The sequence below is a fragment of the Salmo salar genome, chromosome 23 (genome assembly GCF_965601325.2).
Source record: "Salmo salar chromosome 23, fSalSal1, whole genome shotgun sequence".
Classification (NCBI taxonomy): Eukaryota; Metazoa; Chordata; class Actinopteri; order Salmoniformes; family Salmonidae; genus Salmo; species Salmo salar.
In genome coordinates, this window is record NC_138313.1 from 23,301,949 (window position 1) to 23,318,679 (window position 16,731).

The following is a 16,731-nucleotide window of genomic DNA, read 5'->3' on the forward strand; positions in this document are numbered from 1 at the left end:
TTTTAACATCCCTCTTTCAAGAACCCCCCTCTTTCAGAAAGCATCATCCCAGGTTAGGTTACCCAGAGGGGCAGCTAGAAGAGCCTTGTCGAACTAAGAACTAGACTAGTCCAAACTTCTACTTGGTGGTAGGAGCTAGAGTAGTATGTGTCTGGTTCCTGTCCAGGTCTCTTCCTTCTCTAGTAGTAGTTAGTAGCTGGCATTGGACAAGTTAACTAGTTACAGGTTTACTTTAATTCTCTGTGTCACGTGTCACACTCATTCAACGGAGGGCTGAGTGTCTGCGGGTTTTTGCTCCTCCCTTGTACTTGATTGATGAATTAAAGTCACTAATTAGTAAGAAACTCCCCTCACCTGGTTGTCTAGGTCTTAATCGAAAGGAAAGACCAAAAACCAGCAGAGACTAGGCCCTCCATGGATAGAGTTTGACACCCCTGCTCTACGTGATCATCAACAAGCGTTCTGATAGCTGCTCCAGCGGGTGACGAGTGGTGATAATTGACAGTCAACTGGATTATAGTGCTGTAAGTTATTCTGCTCTATATTGTTACTCATATACTGTATGTGTCGTTTGCTAGTCATTTTGCAGTAATATCGTTCCTATTACTAAGGAAGTTGTTCTCCTATGTCAAGGCCTCAGACAGAGACTGTCTTTCTTTCCTTGCTTCATTCATTCATTCACTCATTCATTTATATTTTTTTACACTTTTTTCCCTTTGTGTAGTTACAAAGTGTTCTGTTCCAGTGGCTCTGCACTGCTGTCTGTAACTTCTTGTCTTTAGCTTTTGAGTCTTTTCTTTTTGCTCTAACTTGGGCTCAAATCAGAATAGTAGTAATAACAATAGTAGTTAAAGAATCTGGATAGTGAGAGTGGTCTCCGCAGGGCAGGTCTCAAATAACAGGCTATTTCCTAAGTAGTGCACTACATTTGGACCACAGCGTGTGATAAGTAATGCACTACTTTGGACCACAGCGCGTGATAAGTAGTGCACCACTTTGGACCACAGCACGTGATAAGTAGTGCACTACTTTGGACCACATGCGTGATAAGTAGTGCACTACTTTGGACCACAGACGCGTGATAAGTAGTGCACTACTTTGGACCACAGCGCGTGATAAGTAGTGCACTACTTTGGACCACAGCGTGTGATAAGTAGTGCACTACTACATAAGGAACAGAGTGTGATATGAGACACGGCGACAGTCTCTCTGGTCGCTACATTCTACTGTCCAATGGGAGGCGAACAGCGCTGTGATAGGCTCCTCGGTCATGGGAAGGGACGGGGCCTGTCTCACACCATGTTGTGGTGGTTGTTCCGCTCGATGATGTCAGCAGGGGGGAGGAGCTCCTTCTTGATGGGGGAGGGAGGGGGGGAGGCAGGCTTCACCCTCGGCTTGAACAGGTCAGATACATAGAACACCTAGAGAGCGATAGAGAGATAGAGAGATGGAGGGAGAGAGAGAGATAAAGTACCTACACATAATAAGCAGCTTTTGTGAGGAATTTGACCAGAGGAAATGACTGAATATGGGTCACAGTGACCACAGCCCTACATCATCATCATCCTCATTAGGACTAGAACACAGTGAGCCAGGCGTTTCTCCCTTCCTCAGCCCTCTCTCCACCCTCTTCCTCCCCCTCCCCCCCAGGTAGTGAGCTCACTGTGCCCTAGCGTGGGAGGAAGAGAAACAGAATGCCAGTCTCTTCCTGAGGTCACCACTCTATCCTTCTCTTTCACCCATCTCCTCCCTCCTCACCCCTCTCCTCCCCACTCTTTCCACCCTCCGCCTCACCCTTGGTCTCCCGAGAGGGAGGAAGAGATATGGAGGTCCTGATGACATCATCGGACCAAACAGGAAACTGGGCAGACTGGGCAGGAAGTGGGCCTATGGAAAAGGCTCTTAGCAACGGGATATAACAGCCCTTAGCAACGGGATAGTACGACTTAAGCCCTGAAGACCCCTTCTCTCCTTCACTACTCCTTCCTTCTCTTTCTCTCCATTCTTCTCTTCCTCTTTTCCCCTTCTTTCTCTCCTCCTTACTTCTTTCCTTCTCCCACACATCCAAACAGGCTCAGCTGATGGGACCGATATAAAGGTGAGGGGTCATATTCCAGACCGCCTGCTGTCAGAGCATGACCTTTAACAACCTTTACTAATGACCTTTGACGGAGTCATGACATCATCATAGAGAGACCCATAATAGACTCTACCAGCTCAACAACACACAAAGACACTTCACTAGACAAAAAGGCCCTGTGTGTGTGTGTGTGTGTGTGTGTGTGTGTGTGTGTGTGTGTGTGTGTGTGTGTGTGTGTAAATGTAAATTCTTATGTGGTGTGTTTGTATTTATTTTTATTTTTACAGGGACAGTGCACATTAATCAACGTTTCAGTAAAAGTGCCGGTTTTAGCCAGCCGGCTAATTTTCAACCTCAGTCCCTGGGCAGGTTATTAAAAACAATTACAATACAGACAATCATTGAGCAGTGAGCACGCACAGAGCAACATAGGACAAGCAAGACATAGCATGCAGACAGAGCAACATATCACAAAAAGCAACAAGACAAAATCCATAAAAGCAACTAAGTGTTTCCACACCTCACATGCTACAGACAACAGACAACATGAAAAGCGGCAATGCACAGCTAGGGATTATGTTCACAAATCTGATTGACCTTTAGCCATGTCTTCATGCTTTTTGTGAAAGTGTGATAGGTGGTGCAGTTATGTGTGTCTGGTGGCATTGTATTCCAGACATGGGAAGCTCTCACAGAGAAAGCAGATTTACTAAAGGTGCTTTTCCTTAAGGGAACTATACAGTCACCTCTCATGGCAGACCTTGAAGATCTGCTGCCATATGTTTGGGTTTTCTGTTTAACAAAAATACTGAGTGGAGGGGGAGCCAGGCCATTTAGGATCTTGAATACAAGACATGCGTCGGTGTATTGCATAAGATCTTTCCAACTCAGGAGCTCTGAGGATGTAACAATGATGATGGCTATTGGGCTTCCTATCAAGCCCTTTGAGAGCCTGTTTGTAGACAGACTGAATGGGTTTTAATGTTGCACAGCAAGCTTGGGCCCAACTAGTCAAGCAGTATGTTAAGTGGGGGAGTATCATAGATTTGAAGTACAGTTTTGCTACCTCTGTAGTCAAACAATTTCGTATAAATTGGAAATTAGCGAGGTTGAATTTGGTGATTTGAGTTACCTTTTTCACCTGCTTTGTAAAAGAGAGGTTGGAATCAAGTATGATGCCAAGGTACTTAAAATCAGATACCACCTGGAGCTTCTCCCCTGACACATAGACATCTGGCTCAGTAGAATCTGTTGCCCTCTTTGTGAGGAACATGCAGACTGTTTTTTTCACAAACACGAGTCACTGAGCCACTTTGTGACCTGGACCATTACAGTAGTGAGTTCTTGTGCAGCTTGTTGTTTGCTCTTTGCATGCACATATATCACTGTAGCATCTGTGTGTAGCAGTGCTTTGAGCAGAGTGGTGAATGGTATCATATATCTGCCCACTACAGTTAAAGATGTGGGCGGCATTCCAAACCCCTTCCTCAGACGGGACGCATTCCAAAACACTGTCCTCACAAGGACCTAGTCATCCAATCAGAGCAGGCCTTGTCCCCCTGCTGACCACCTCTGACTTCTAACCCCTGGCTGGTCCAAGCATTATCACAGCAGAGAGGCTTCCTGTGCGCACACACACACACACACACACACACACACACACACACACACACACACACACACACACACACACACACACACACACACACACACACCACCTCCCAGCCTATTGTGTGAGAAATGCAGACTCAGCAGCAGACACCAGGAGAGTAGGGGAATGTGCGCTCCTAAATATGGTCCTACTGGAAACATGCCAGCGGAACATTTAAAGGGGGAACACTGTCTCAGGGAGTCAGGGAGAAGTCTGGTGTGTGTAGAGTGTGCTAGATAGAGGATACAGTCATCCCCACTGATGGAGGAGTGTTTCGTCCCTCTATCCCTCCCTTTGTCAGATCCCTCCATCACTGCGTACAGCCTGGCACGGGTCTGCATTTGCCTTGGCGAGATTGCAGTCATAATACTATGTTTGACGGCAGTCTGCTAGTCATGTTTAGAGTCCTCTGTCACACCATGTGAATCATCAAGACACTGAGTCAGACAGACATTGTGGCACGGCAGGAAGGAAGTGAGCGTGTCTAAAATGAACAAGCACAGCTCACTGTGTTTTACAGAATACAGCGCCTGACACAAGCTGTGGCTTTCATCAGAACCTACCACAGGTCATAGCGTGTCTAAATCAAACCTCTTGTTCCTACAGATTGGTGTGTGTGTGTGTGTGTGTGTGTGTGTGTGTGTGTGTGTGTGTGTGTGTGTGTGTGTGTGTGTGTGTGTGTGTATGTGTGTATGTGTGTGTGTGTGTGTGTGTGTGTGTGTGTGTGCGTGTGTGCGTGTGTGTGTGTGCGTTTCTAAAGCTAACCCCTCGCTCAGAGAGCGTGTGAGATAGCAGTATGGGGAATTGTCAGAATACATATTGAGACCTTCAACATCACTAACAGAGAAGCCTCTATACACTGAGTATACTAAACATTTGGAGCACCTGCTCTTTCCAGGACATAGACCAGAGGTACTCAACTCTTACCCTGGAAAGTCCAGAGCCTGCTGGTTTTCTGTTCGACCTGATAATTAACCCATCAGTCTAAGCTGGGGGAGGGGGTTCTACTAAGCTATACGGAATTGTTTTAAGAAGGTCATACCAAGGATCATTTACCTATTTGATTTTGGATTTTATATTTTACCAAAAATATATGAAAATGTTTTTTTATATAAAAAAGTATTTTTGGCCTTATTGTTATTAGCCCATACAAACGCATTGAATAACAGATTCACTACATGGAACAACAAATCTAAAGGAAGTTTGTTCTGAAGTGTCTCTCCTATATTTTTACATTTACATTTAAGTCATTTAGCAGACGCTCTTATCCAGAGCGACTTACAAATTGGTGCATTCACCTTATGATATCCAGTGGAACAACCACTTTACAATAGTGCATCTAAATCTTTTAAGGGGGGGGGGGGGGGGGTTTAGAAGGATTACTTTATCCTATCCTAGGTATTCCTTAAAGAGGTGGGGTTTCAGGTGTCTCTGGAAGGTGGTGATTGACTCCGCTGTCCTGGCGTCATGAGGGAGCTTGTTCCACCATTGGGGTGCCAGAGCAGCGAACAGTTTTGACTGGGCTGAGCGGGAACTGTGCTTCCTCAGAGGTAGGGGGGCCAGCAGGCCAGAGGTGGATGAACGCAGTGCCCTTGTTTGGGTGTAGGGCCTGATCAGAGCCTGAAGGTATGGAGGTGCCGTTCCCTTCACAGCTCTGTAGGCAATCACCATGGTCTTGTAGCGGATGCGAGCTTCAACTGGAAGCCAGTGGAGAGAGCGGAGGAGCGGGGTGACGTGAGAGAACTTGGGAAGGTTGAACACCAGACGGGCTGCGGCGTTCTGGATGAGTTGTAGGGGTTTAATGGCTAAGGCAGGGAGCCCAGCCAACAGCGAGTTGCAGTAATCCAGACGGGAGATGACAAGTGCCTGGATTAGGACCTGCGCCGCTTCCTGTGTGAGGCATATATATCTGAGAGATATAAGAAAGATCGGGAGGACATCGACCGTAGTGCATTAATTGCACACACCTGGTCTAAATCAGTCCCTGATTAGAGGGGAGCAATGAAAAAATGCAATGGAACTGGCTTCGAGTTGAGTTTGAAGGACATACAGTAGACTGACCAGGTGAATCCAGGTGATATCTATGATCCCTTATTGATGTCACTTCTTAAATCCACTTCAATCAGTGTAGATGAAGGGGAGGAGACAGGTTAAAGAAGGACTGTTAAGCCTTGAGATAATTGAGACGTGGATTGTGTGTGTGCCATTCCGAGGGTGAACGGGCAAGACAAAAGATTGAAGTGCCTTTGAACGGGGTATGGTAGTAGGTGCCATGCACACCGGTTTGAGTGTGTCAAGAACTGCAACGCTGCTGTGTTTCACACTCAGCGATTTCCCGTGTGTATCAAGAATGGTCCACCAACCAAAGGACATCCAGACAACTTGACACAACTGTGGGAAGCATTGGAGAGTCAACATGGGCCAACATCCTTGTGGAACGCTTTCGTCACCTTGTAGAGTCCATTTTCCAGACGAATTGGGGCTGTTCTGAAGGTGTTCCTAATGTTTTGTATACTTACATGTGTGTGTGCTACTATAGAAGTTCTTCAGACATCAGAAAAGGCCAGTGGGTGATAGTGGCATGAACCTTAATCTCTCCACTGTAGCTTATTGAGAGGGTTAAATACCTCTAAAGTGCTAGAATCACTCTTATCTCCGCCTCCCTCCCTCCCCCTCTCTTAACAGCCCCTCTAAAGTGATCCCAGATGCTTCTTTGTTTCAACTCTGATTGGAGAAGGCAGCAGCGTCGTTAAACTAGCTAAGCCGATAGCCGCAACCTGCAGCAGTGTGTGTGTGTGTGTGTGTATGTGTGTGTGCAGGTCTCTTGGCTGTCGCTCTGAAGATTAGCTGAGTTCTCTATGAAATACACATATACACAGAGCTAAGAAAACTCCTCCTCTCCTCCTTCTCTTCTCCTTCTGCCCTTCTCTCCTCTTCCCTATCGCTCCTCCCTCTGTCCTCTCATTCGTACACTCTTAGAAATAAGGGTTCCAAAAGGATTCTGTGGCTGTCCCCGTAGGAGAACCCTTTCTGGTTCTAGGTAGAACACTTTTGGGATCCATGTAGAACCCTCTGTGGAAAGGGTTCTACATGGAACCCAAAAAGGTTCTACTTGGAAGCAAAAGGGGTTCTTCAAAGGGTTCTCCTATGGGGACAGCCAAATGACCTTTTAGGGTCTAGATTGCACCTTGTTTTCTAAGAGTGTAGGTCAAACCCATTATCTGAACTCATTTCAGTATTTGTTGATGTTTCTCTTATTAATGTTTATATTGTTCCAGATGACTGATGATTGACTATGCTGACAGGGCAATAAGAACAGCTTACACAGTTTTGATTGGATCAGAACCTCTCCCACAACCTCTCCTACCTAGTGGAGTTTTGGGCAGGGAAGGGAAGGTTCTCTAAGTTCAGCCTGGTAGAAACTTTCTAAAAAATGAAAGGGGTGCTGACAGTACCCCTCCCCAGCCCTGGCAATATGTGTGTGTGTAAAGGTTGCCAGAGTGGTGTGTGTGGTAGTGCCAGAGATATGTCAGTAGCTGAGTCTAGGCGCCACCATGGCCTCTCTCACTTTATGAATCTAACCATTTCCATTCCTGAACTGAATGAGGGCAAGGCAGGAGTGTTTGTGTGTCATGCGGAGGTGATAAAACCAGAGCAGCCAAATAAAAAAACAAACAAATAATTAACAACCTCATTTTTGTTTCAAAGTCCAATCTCTCTCTCTCTCTCTCTCTCTCTCTCTCTCTCTCTCTCTCTCTGTCTCTCTCTCTCTGTCTCTCTCTCTCTCTCTCTCTCTCTGTCTCTCTCTCTCTCTCTGTCTCTGTCTCTCTCTTTCCCCTCACCCAAATGTAATTTTCCTTGGCAACATACAGCTTAGTAAAGCTATGATGGTTACAGTTTGTAGGGATTCTCTCTCTCCCTCACACACACACTCCTGGGGAGCTGGCTCCAGGCAATGTGCTATTCATTAAAGGGAATCAGATTCTCTTCTAATGCCATGGACTCCCAGAGGAAGGTATGGAGGAGGCTTCTGGCTCTTCCTGGAAGACAAGCTCATCATTATTGTTGTCTTCGAGGAAGGAGAGGAAGGCACCCTCCCATTCCTCTCTCCTCTCAGGGATGTTTAGAGTTCTGGCTTCCGCAGGCAGTGGCGGACTTACCATTTGGCAGAAGAGGCAGTTGCCTCAGGCCTGACATCATCAGGGGGCTTTGTGAACTGGTCATAATAATAATTTATCAGCATGAGGCCCCGCCCCATACAGCCGAATAATAATTCAGCATAAAACCAATGATTTCTTTCCATACATATCAATATTAATATAATCCACGTTTTTCTAATAGCCGTCCTGTTTAAATGCATGAATGTAATGCTGTGTAGTGACATGAATGAATGATCGATTGAGACATATTGAAGCAGGTTACGTTAAGACAGATAAAACAGCACAGCTCGATGGTGGATAGATTATACTGTATGAGGCTACTCTAGCCGATACAAAAGTCAAGAGCAAAATAATACAACTGATTACATTATTGCGTGCTAAATGTTTCTGATCAGTGATGAGCCAACTAATGAATGAGCTACCACCTCCACTTATTTGACCAGCCAGAAATCAATTAACAAATGATTATCAGACAAGTCACTAAGTCCGCCCCTGTCCGCAGGTCCAGGGGGGAAAGGTGAAGGGAAGGAGGGAAAAGGTAGAGACCAAGCAAAAGGAAGAAAGTAAGACAGGAATGTCTGTCCTTCACAGCCATGATGTTTACTAGGCCTACTGAAGCGGTGTCAAGGGCAGTCCTGGTCCTTGAGAGATACAGACTGGAGTTCCAGTCCTGGTCCTAGAGAGATACAGACTGGAGTTCCAGTCCTGGTCCTAGAGAGATACAGGCTGGAGTTCCAGTCCTGGTCCTTGAGAGATACAGACTGGAGTTCCAGTCCTGGTCCTAGAGAGATACAGACTGGAGTTCCAGTCCTGGTCCTAGAGAGATACAGGCTGGAGTTCCAGTCCTGGTCCTTGAGAGATACAGACTGGAGTTCCAGTCCTGGTCCTAGAGAGATACAGGCTGGAGTTCCAGTCCTGGTCCTAGAGAGATACAGGCTGGAGTTCCAGTCCTGGTCCTAGAGAGATACAGGCTGGAGTTCCAGTCCTGGTCCTAGAGAGATACAGACTGGAGTTCCAGTCCTGGTCCTAGAGAGATACAGGCTGGAGTTCCAGTCCTGGTCCTAGAGAGATACAGACTGGAGTTCCAGTCCTGGTCCTAGAGAGATACAGACTGGAGTTCCAGTCCTGGTCCTAGAGAGATACAGGCTGGAGTTCCAGTCCTGGTCCTAGAGAGATACAGGCTGGAGTTCCAGTCCTGGTCCTAGAGAGATACAGGCTGGAGTTCCAGTCCTGGTCCTAGAGAGATACAGGCTGGAGTTCCAGTCCTGGTCCTAGAGAGATACAGGCTGGAGTTCCAGTCCTGGTCCTAGAGAGATACAGACTGGAGTTCCAGTCCTGGTCCTAGAGAGATACAGGCTGGAGTTCCAGTCCTGGTCCTAGAGAGATACAGGCTGGAGTTCCAGTCCTGGTCCTAGAGAGATAGAGGCTGGAGTTCCAGTCCTGGTCCTAGAGAGATAGAGGCTGGAGTACCAGTCCTGGTCTTAGAGAGATAGAGGCTGGAGTTCCAGTCCTGGTCCTAGAGAGATAGAGGCTGGAGTTCCAGTCCTGGTCCTAGAGAGATACAGACTGGTGTTCTGGTCCTAGAGAGATAGAGGCTAGAGTTCCAGTCCTGGTCCAAGAGAGATAGAGGCTTCTGTGTGAGTATGAGAGCCATTTTCCCACCACAGACTGAGGAATGACTTAGATAATTTGTTTTGTGTTTGTGTCCTAAGAAAAACGCCAATAAAAAAACAACAATAGTCTTCTCATAAGTTTAGTGGTTTCTTAGAAAATTCTACTCAAGAAGAGAGAGGCGTTCTCTCTGACTCACATAATCACTCCGTGACAGATATAAAACACACAACTGAGAAAGAGATAGAGAGAGAGAGAAAGAGATTTCCTGCCGTCATTCCGCACCACCACAGAATGCCTGTAGTATTGTTTACTAGCCATCTATTTGAAAAACAGGGTCCTTGGAGTGTGTGCTGATGCGTGTGTCGCTGTGTGTGTGAGTAGTGTACAATCTGACTTGTTGGTCAGTTTCTATTTCCTAGGAGAGTTGGCTATTCTCTCCTCGCTCTTCTCCTTCTTCCCTCGCTTCTTGCTCTTCTGTGACTTCACCACACTCCACCTCCCAGAAGACTTGTTGGTGGTTTAAATATCAAGCCTGCGCTCTGAAAGTACCACCTCTCGCCTTCTCTCCCTCTTTGACACTCCCTCTCTCCATTCTAACCGAGAGGCTGCCAGAGAGAGGCGGGGATATATCCAGAGCTCGCCACAAAATACCACACAATACCCCAGGAGGCATGGGCCAACCAACCATGCACACCCAAAAGCCTGTACAGCCCAGCTCAGCCAAGCTAAACCTAACCTAGCCCAGCCCAAAACACTGACTGAGTCACACTGGGTCAGTAGTGAGCATAGTTGTGGAAATATCTGCAGTCGTAATAGAGGAGAAGAGGGAACAAGAGATGGAGGGGATAAAGAGGGGAGGAAGAGACAAAGAGATAGGGGGAGAGTGGGGGGCGTGGATGTAATACTAATTAGTGTGTTGGAAGGATGGAGGCCCCCTGGGGCACGAAGACTGACCTATAAACCACAACAGGTGGAGAGAGGAACGGAAAGAGAGAGAGATAGAGAAGGGGTGAGGAAGTGTGTTCAGCTGTTAAGAGGAAAAGAGGTGGAGCATCCATCTATTCATCTAGCCATCCATCCATCCATCCATCCATCTAGCCATCCATCCATCCATCTAGCCATCCATCCATCCATCCATCCATCCATCTATCTATCCATCTAGCCGTCCATCCATCCATCCATCTATCCATCTAGCCGTCCATCCATCCATCCATCCATCCATCCATCCATCCATCCATCCATCCATCTATCTATCCATCTAGCCGTCCATCCATCCATCCATCTATCCATCTAGCCGTCCATCCATCCATCTAGCATCCATCCATCCATCTAGCCATCCATCCATCTATCATCTATCTATCCATCCATCCATCCATCCATCCATCCATCCATCCATCCATCCATCCATCTATCCATCTATCCATCTAGCCATCTAGCCATCTAGCCATCCATCCATCCATCCATCCATCCATCCATCCATCCATCCATCCATCCATCCATCCATCCATCCATCCATCCATCCATCCATCCATCTATCCATCTAGCCATCCATCCATCCATCTATCTATCCATCTAGCCGTCCATCCATCCATCTATGAAAAGAGGACTTCAGCTCATTAAACCTACTTCCCATAATGCTCTCTGTCATCTGCACTCCATTGTTTCTGTGTGTGTGTGTGTGTGTGTGTGTGTGTGTGTGTGTGTGTGTGTGTGTGTGTGTGTGTGTGTGTGTGTGTGTGTGTGTGTGTGTGTGTGTGTGTGTGTGTGTGTGTGTTACTCACAGTCAGGTAGAGCATAGTAAACATAGAGAAGGAGGCATGTCCTGAGAAGAAGGATTTCCTGAAAAACAAACAAACGTGTACCACCATGAGGACAGACACCAACAGAGCACAGTATGGAGTATCACATAGTAGAGGGGGCTAGGACTCATTGTGTCGTGAGTGTGTGTGTGCGTACTGACCTGGCTTCCTGAACTTTGCTCTCAGTGCCATTACAGGTGTAGGAGGTGATGTATCCAAGGGAACAGTTGATGGCTGACCAGTCAGGATTACACACGTCCAGGAAATGAGGCCTCATCCTGCCCACTGACACCTTGGCAATGTCTGTGAACGACTGGCTGATGGCACAGCCAAATATAAACACTCCAACCTGGAAGATGCAAACAACCATTAGTACCATGATGTACAACTATTAGCATGAAAACATTTTGTTCTTTTTTATGTATCATTTATGGTCCGTCTCTACCCTCCCACACCTCTACTGGTACTCACCTGTTTGTAGAGAGATGAGACATAAGGGTTCCCAATGAAAGACTTAGATCCCTCCCTGCGATGGTGAATCCTGTAACACTCTCCTATAACAATCTATATAGAGGAGGAGAGGAGAGGAGAGGAGAGGAGAGGAGAGGAGAGGAGAGGAGAGGAGAGGAGAGGAGAGGAGAGGAGAGGAGAGGAGAGGAGAGGAGAGGAGAGGAGAGGAGAGGAGAGGAGAGGAGAGGAGAGGAGAGGAGAGGAGAGGAGAGGAGAGGAGAGGATTTGCAATGAAAAGGTGGAAAGAATTGAACCTTACAAACTCTTGATGAGGCTCCGATGAGTGATACTGTCAACTCTCATGCTGTTAGGTCAAACACGCATGCATGGACACAGTGACAATCTATCGTTAATCATTCTCATGTTGAGTAAGTGAAGACATGGATAAAACAGGGAGGATGGAGAGACAGAGACTGTGAGGATGATGACTAGATAATAGACAGATGGAGAGATGAGCATGGCCTGCCATTCCCTCAGGCACCACTGGTATGATAACTAATGACGAGGCTTTAATGACCGAGGAGCTGATGGAGGGGAGGAGGAGGGGATGAGATGGACAGATGACACCTCTAACAGAGACAGATAGAGATAACACAGCTTATATCTATGGCTCTGGCCTTAGCTCTGTGGGTTAACACTGTCTCATACAATCCTGCAGTGATGTAGTAACACTAGAGCTGAACTGTTCTAGCAGGGCTGCGGTGGGGTACAGCCTAGCCCCCCCCCAAGAGACACAGGGGCACGCCATCCCGTCTGCACACCCCCTGGATCTCTGAATGTCCACACACAGCCCTCTGTGCAACAACCACCCACCCTCTCCTCTCTCACTATATCTCTCCTTTCCTCTGACAGCTAGAGATCTACTGTACCTCAACATTCTCCCCATATACTAATATGAATCCATCTCCCTCCCTCCCTCCCTCCCTCCCTCCCTCCCTCCCTCCCTCCCTCCCTCCCTCCATCACTCTCCACGCTGCCTATCTCATCCCACTGTGCAGACAGAATCTGTCAGGGATGGCAGCGGGAGATGGAGGGAGAGAAGAGGGTTTCCCTGGGGAAAACACAGCCAAGAGGCCATGCTAGGAAAGTGTGTGTGTGTGTGTGTGTGTGTGTGTGTGTGTGTGTGTGTGTGTGTGTGTGTGTGTGTGTGTGTGTGTGTGTGTGTGTGTGTGTGTGTGTGTGTGTGTGTGTGTGTGTGTGAGAGAGAGAGAGTGTCTGCATGCCTGTGTCTGAGTAGGATTGGTGTCAGAATCACAGGAGACACCACTAATGATATACAGATGTGTGGAATCCACCAGCTTATCCACACCATGAGCTGTGAGAACACACACACACACACACACACACACACACACACACACACACACACACACACACACACACACACACACACACACACACACACACACACACACACACACACACACACACACACACACACACACACACACACCCTCCCTCGCTCATCAGAAGAATGGAAACAGTCTGGAGCCAATGCTGGTATGGCGATGGAAAATGACTTCACACAGAGCACACAACACATGAAACAACACATACACAGACAGACAGACAGACAGACAGACAGACAGACAGACAGACAGACAGACAGACAGACAGACAGACAGACAGACAGACAGACAGACAGACAGACAGACAGACAGACAGACAGACAGACAGACAGACAGACAGACAGACAGACAGACAGACAGACAGACAGACAGACGAAGGGATGAGTATGGAGTATGAAGTGAGGGAAAGGAGCGATAGTAAGACAGGTAGACTTACAGAGAGGATGGCAATAAGAATGCCAGCAGCACAGAGCACAGCATCGCTGATAGTGTCTCCATTTTTATATGGGTACCGGATGGACTCGTCAGAACAGTAAAAACCTCTCTGGTACGGCCGTATGGTGCTAGACTCTATTATCAGGAAGGGCAGGCCAGCTGCACAGAGAGAGAGAGAGAGAGAGAGGAGAGATAGAGGAGGGAGAGAGACAGGCGGGAGAGAGAGAAAGAGAGAGATAGAGAGGAGAGGGAGAGGGGAGAGAGGGAGGGAGAGAGACATAAGGTTAGTGACATGGACACAAACGGGAGGTCGAGGGAGGGGGCGGGTTGCACCAGGGGAACATGGGATAGCAAAGGAGGAGAGAGAAACAGAGGTTGGTCCAACATGGTCGTCTGAGTCTAGAAGAGTGACGGTTGTTGGAGCTCAAATCAGCCAGGGATAGTGATTTAATCACCAAACCTAACCCACTGTTTAAATCTTTCATCTAATATGGTCACTCTGTCTGACCCAGTTGACCATGCAGACCTCTAGACCTCCAGGCGTACCCCCTCTCTCCTCCCAGCCTTCCCCAGGCAGAGTGCTCTGTGGTAGGGCAGACTTACGGCCACAATGGGCACAATGAGCCCCACAGCAGTGAGGACGGATGAGGGGATGGTGGAGTTCTTGTAGGAGTAACGCAGACTGACGTCGCTGCAGTAGAATCCACGCTGGTATGGACGCACTGAGGACCGGTGGAGAACCAGGCTTGGCAGCATGACTGCACACACACACACAGGTCAACACACACCTGGGACAACTCTCAGACTACACACCTGAGCACGCAACACACGCAGTCAACTGACCTGTGACCTGTGGAGAGAAGCCTACTCTGGTACACAGTGTGTGCTGATTAGTGGTTAGCAGGACATTCATTAAACCCTTTGTTTACATTGTCAACAACCTCCTGTTGATAGTTTACTGTACTGCGTCAGTCTACTCTGTCAGTTATATGTGTCTTTTTCCTTCCTTCCTTCTCCCTCCCTCTTTCTTTCTCTCCCTCCACTATTTGTCTCTTTAGTCAGCTGAATGGTACAGGGCAGTACACAGAGAGTTCACCTGCAAAAACACACAGCAACTGTGGCTGGAGACTGGGGAGATAGAGACTGGGGAGAGAGAGACAGGAGAGAGAGACTGGGAGAGAGAGACTGGGGAGAGAGAGACTGGGCAGAGAGAGACTGGGAGAGAGAGAGACAGGAGAGAGAGACTGGGGAGAGAGAGACTGGGGAGAGAGAGACTGGGAGAGAGAGACTGGGAGAGAGAGACTGGGAGAGAGAGACTGGGGAGAGAGAGTGAGGAGTGAGAGACTGGGGAGAGAGACACTGGGGAGAGAGAGACTGGGCAGAGAGAGACTGGGAGAGAGAGACTGGGGAGAGAGAGACTGGGGAGAGAGAGACTGGGGAGAGAGAGACTGGGCAGAGAGAGACTGGGCAGAGAGAGACTGGGCAGAGAGAGACTGGGCAGAGAGAGACTGGGCAGAGAGAGACTGGGAGAGAGAGACTGGGGAGAGAGAGACTGGGGAGAGAGAGACAGGGGAGAGAGAGAATGAGGAGAGAGAGACTGGGGAGAGAGAGACAGGGGAGAGAGAGACAGGGGAGAGAGAGACAGGAGAGAGAGAGACTGAGGAGAGAGAGACTGGGGAGAGAGAGACTGGGCAGAGAGAGACTGGGGAAAGAGAGACTGGGGAGAGAGAGACTGGGGAGTGAGAGACTGGGCAGAGAGAGACTGGGAGAGAGAGACTGGGGAGAGAGAGACTGGGGAGAGAGAGACAGGGGAGAGAGAGAATGAGGAGAGAGAGACTGGGGAGAGAGAGACAGGGGAGAGAGAGACAGGGGAGAGAGAGAGACAGGAGAGAGAGACTGGGGAGAGAGAGACTGGGGAGAGAGAGACTGGGGAGAGAGAGACTGGGCAGAGAGAGACTGGGGAGAGAGAGACTGAGGAGAGAGAGACAGGAGAGAGACTGGGGAGAGAGAGACTGGGCAGAGAGAGACTGGGGAGAGAGAGACTGGGGAGAGAGAGACTGGGAGAGAGAGACTGGGGAGAGAGAGACAGGGGAGAGAGAGACTGGGGAGAGAGAGACTGAGGAGAGAGAGACTGGGGAGAGAGAGACTGGGATGAGAGACTGGGGAGAGAGAGACTGGGATGAGAGACTGGGGAGAGAGAGACTGGGATGAGAGACTGGGGAGAGAGGGACTGGGGAGAGAGAGACAGGGGAGAGAGAGACTGGGGAGAGAGAGACTGGGGAGAGAGAGACTGGGGAGAGAGAGACTGGGGAGAGAGAGACAGGGGAGAGAGAGACTGAGGAGAGAGAGACTTGGGGAGAGAGAGACAGGGGAGAGAGAGACAGGGGAGAGAGAGACTGAGGAGAGAGAGACTGGGGAGAGAGGGACTGGGGAGAGAGGGACTGGGGAGAGAGGGACTGGGGAGAGAGAGACAGGGGAGAGAGAGACAGGGGAGAGAGAGACTGGGATGAGAGACTGGGGAGAGAGGGACTGGGACGAGAGACTGGGGAGAGAGGGACTGAGGAGAGAAAGACTGGGGAGAGAGAGACTGAAGAGAGAGACAGGGGAGAGAGAGACAGGGGAGAGAGAGACAGGGGAGAGAGAGACAGGGGAGAGAGAGACAGGGGAGAGAGGGACTGGGGAGAGAGGGACTGGGGAGAGAGACTGAGGAGTGAGAGACTGGGGAGAGAGGGACTGGGGAGAGAGGGACTGGGGAGATGCCATGGGCGTGGCATAGCGTTTGGTCGAAGCAAGCAGTCTGGGTAGCCAGGCAAGGTCTCTGACACCCATGTAGAGAGTTATCTCAACACTCAGTTGAGCTTACTTTCAAAACACACACCCTGTGAGACTTCCAGAGATCTATATGGTAAACAGCCAATCCCATTCTGAGGACTCTCTCCCTCTTTCTCTCTCTTTCTCTCTCTTTCTCTCTCCCTTCATACTCGCCGGGTCCTCGGCGGGAGGGGGGATTCACATGCTAATGAGGAGGAGTGAAAGGAGGTCATGGGCTTAACAAACGTGGGAAACACACACACATACACACACACACACACGCACACACACGCACACGCACACGCACACACTGTGCTGACCT

General features: G+C 48.7%; 1 protein-coding gene across 1 annotated transcript in view; it reads right to left on the bottom strand.

The window, feature by feature from the left end:
* Window positions 1–1,292: 1,292 nt before the first annotated feature.
* Window positions 1,293–16,731, bottom strand: part of plpp3 (phospholipid phosphatase 3) — a 39,835-nt gene continuing 24,396 nt past the window's right edge. Inside the window, exons 2-6 of the mRNA XM_082967856.1 lie at window positions 14,202–14,356; window positions 11,776–11,868; window positions 11,466–11,653; window positions 11,272–11,344; window positions 1,293–1,421 (exon numbers count right to left, since the gene is read on the bottom strand). Coding sequence (XP_082823982.1) covers window positions 1,293–1,421; window positions 11,272–11,344; window positions 11,466–11,653; window positions 11,776–11,868; window positions 14,202–14,356 — 638 coding nt within the window. The remainder of the gene's footprint in view (window positions 1,422–11,271; window positions 11,345–11,465; window positions 11,654–11,775; window positions 11,869–14,201; window positions 14,357–16,731) is intronic.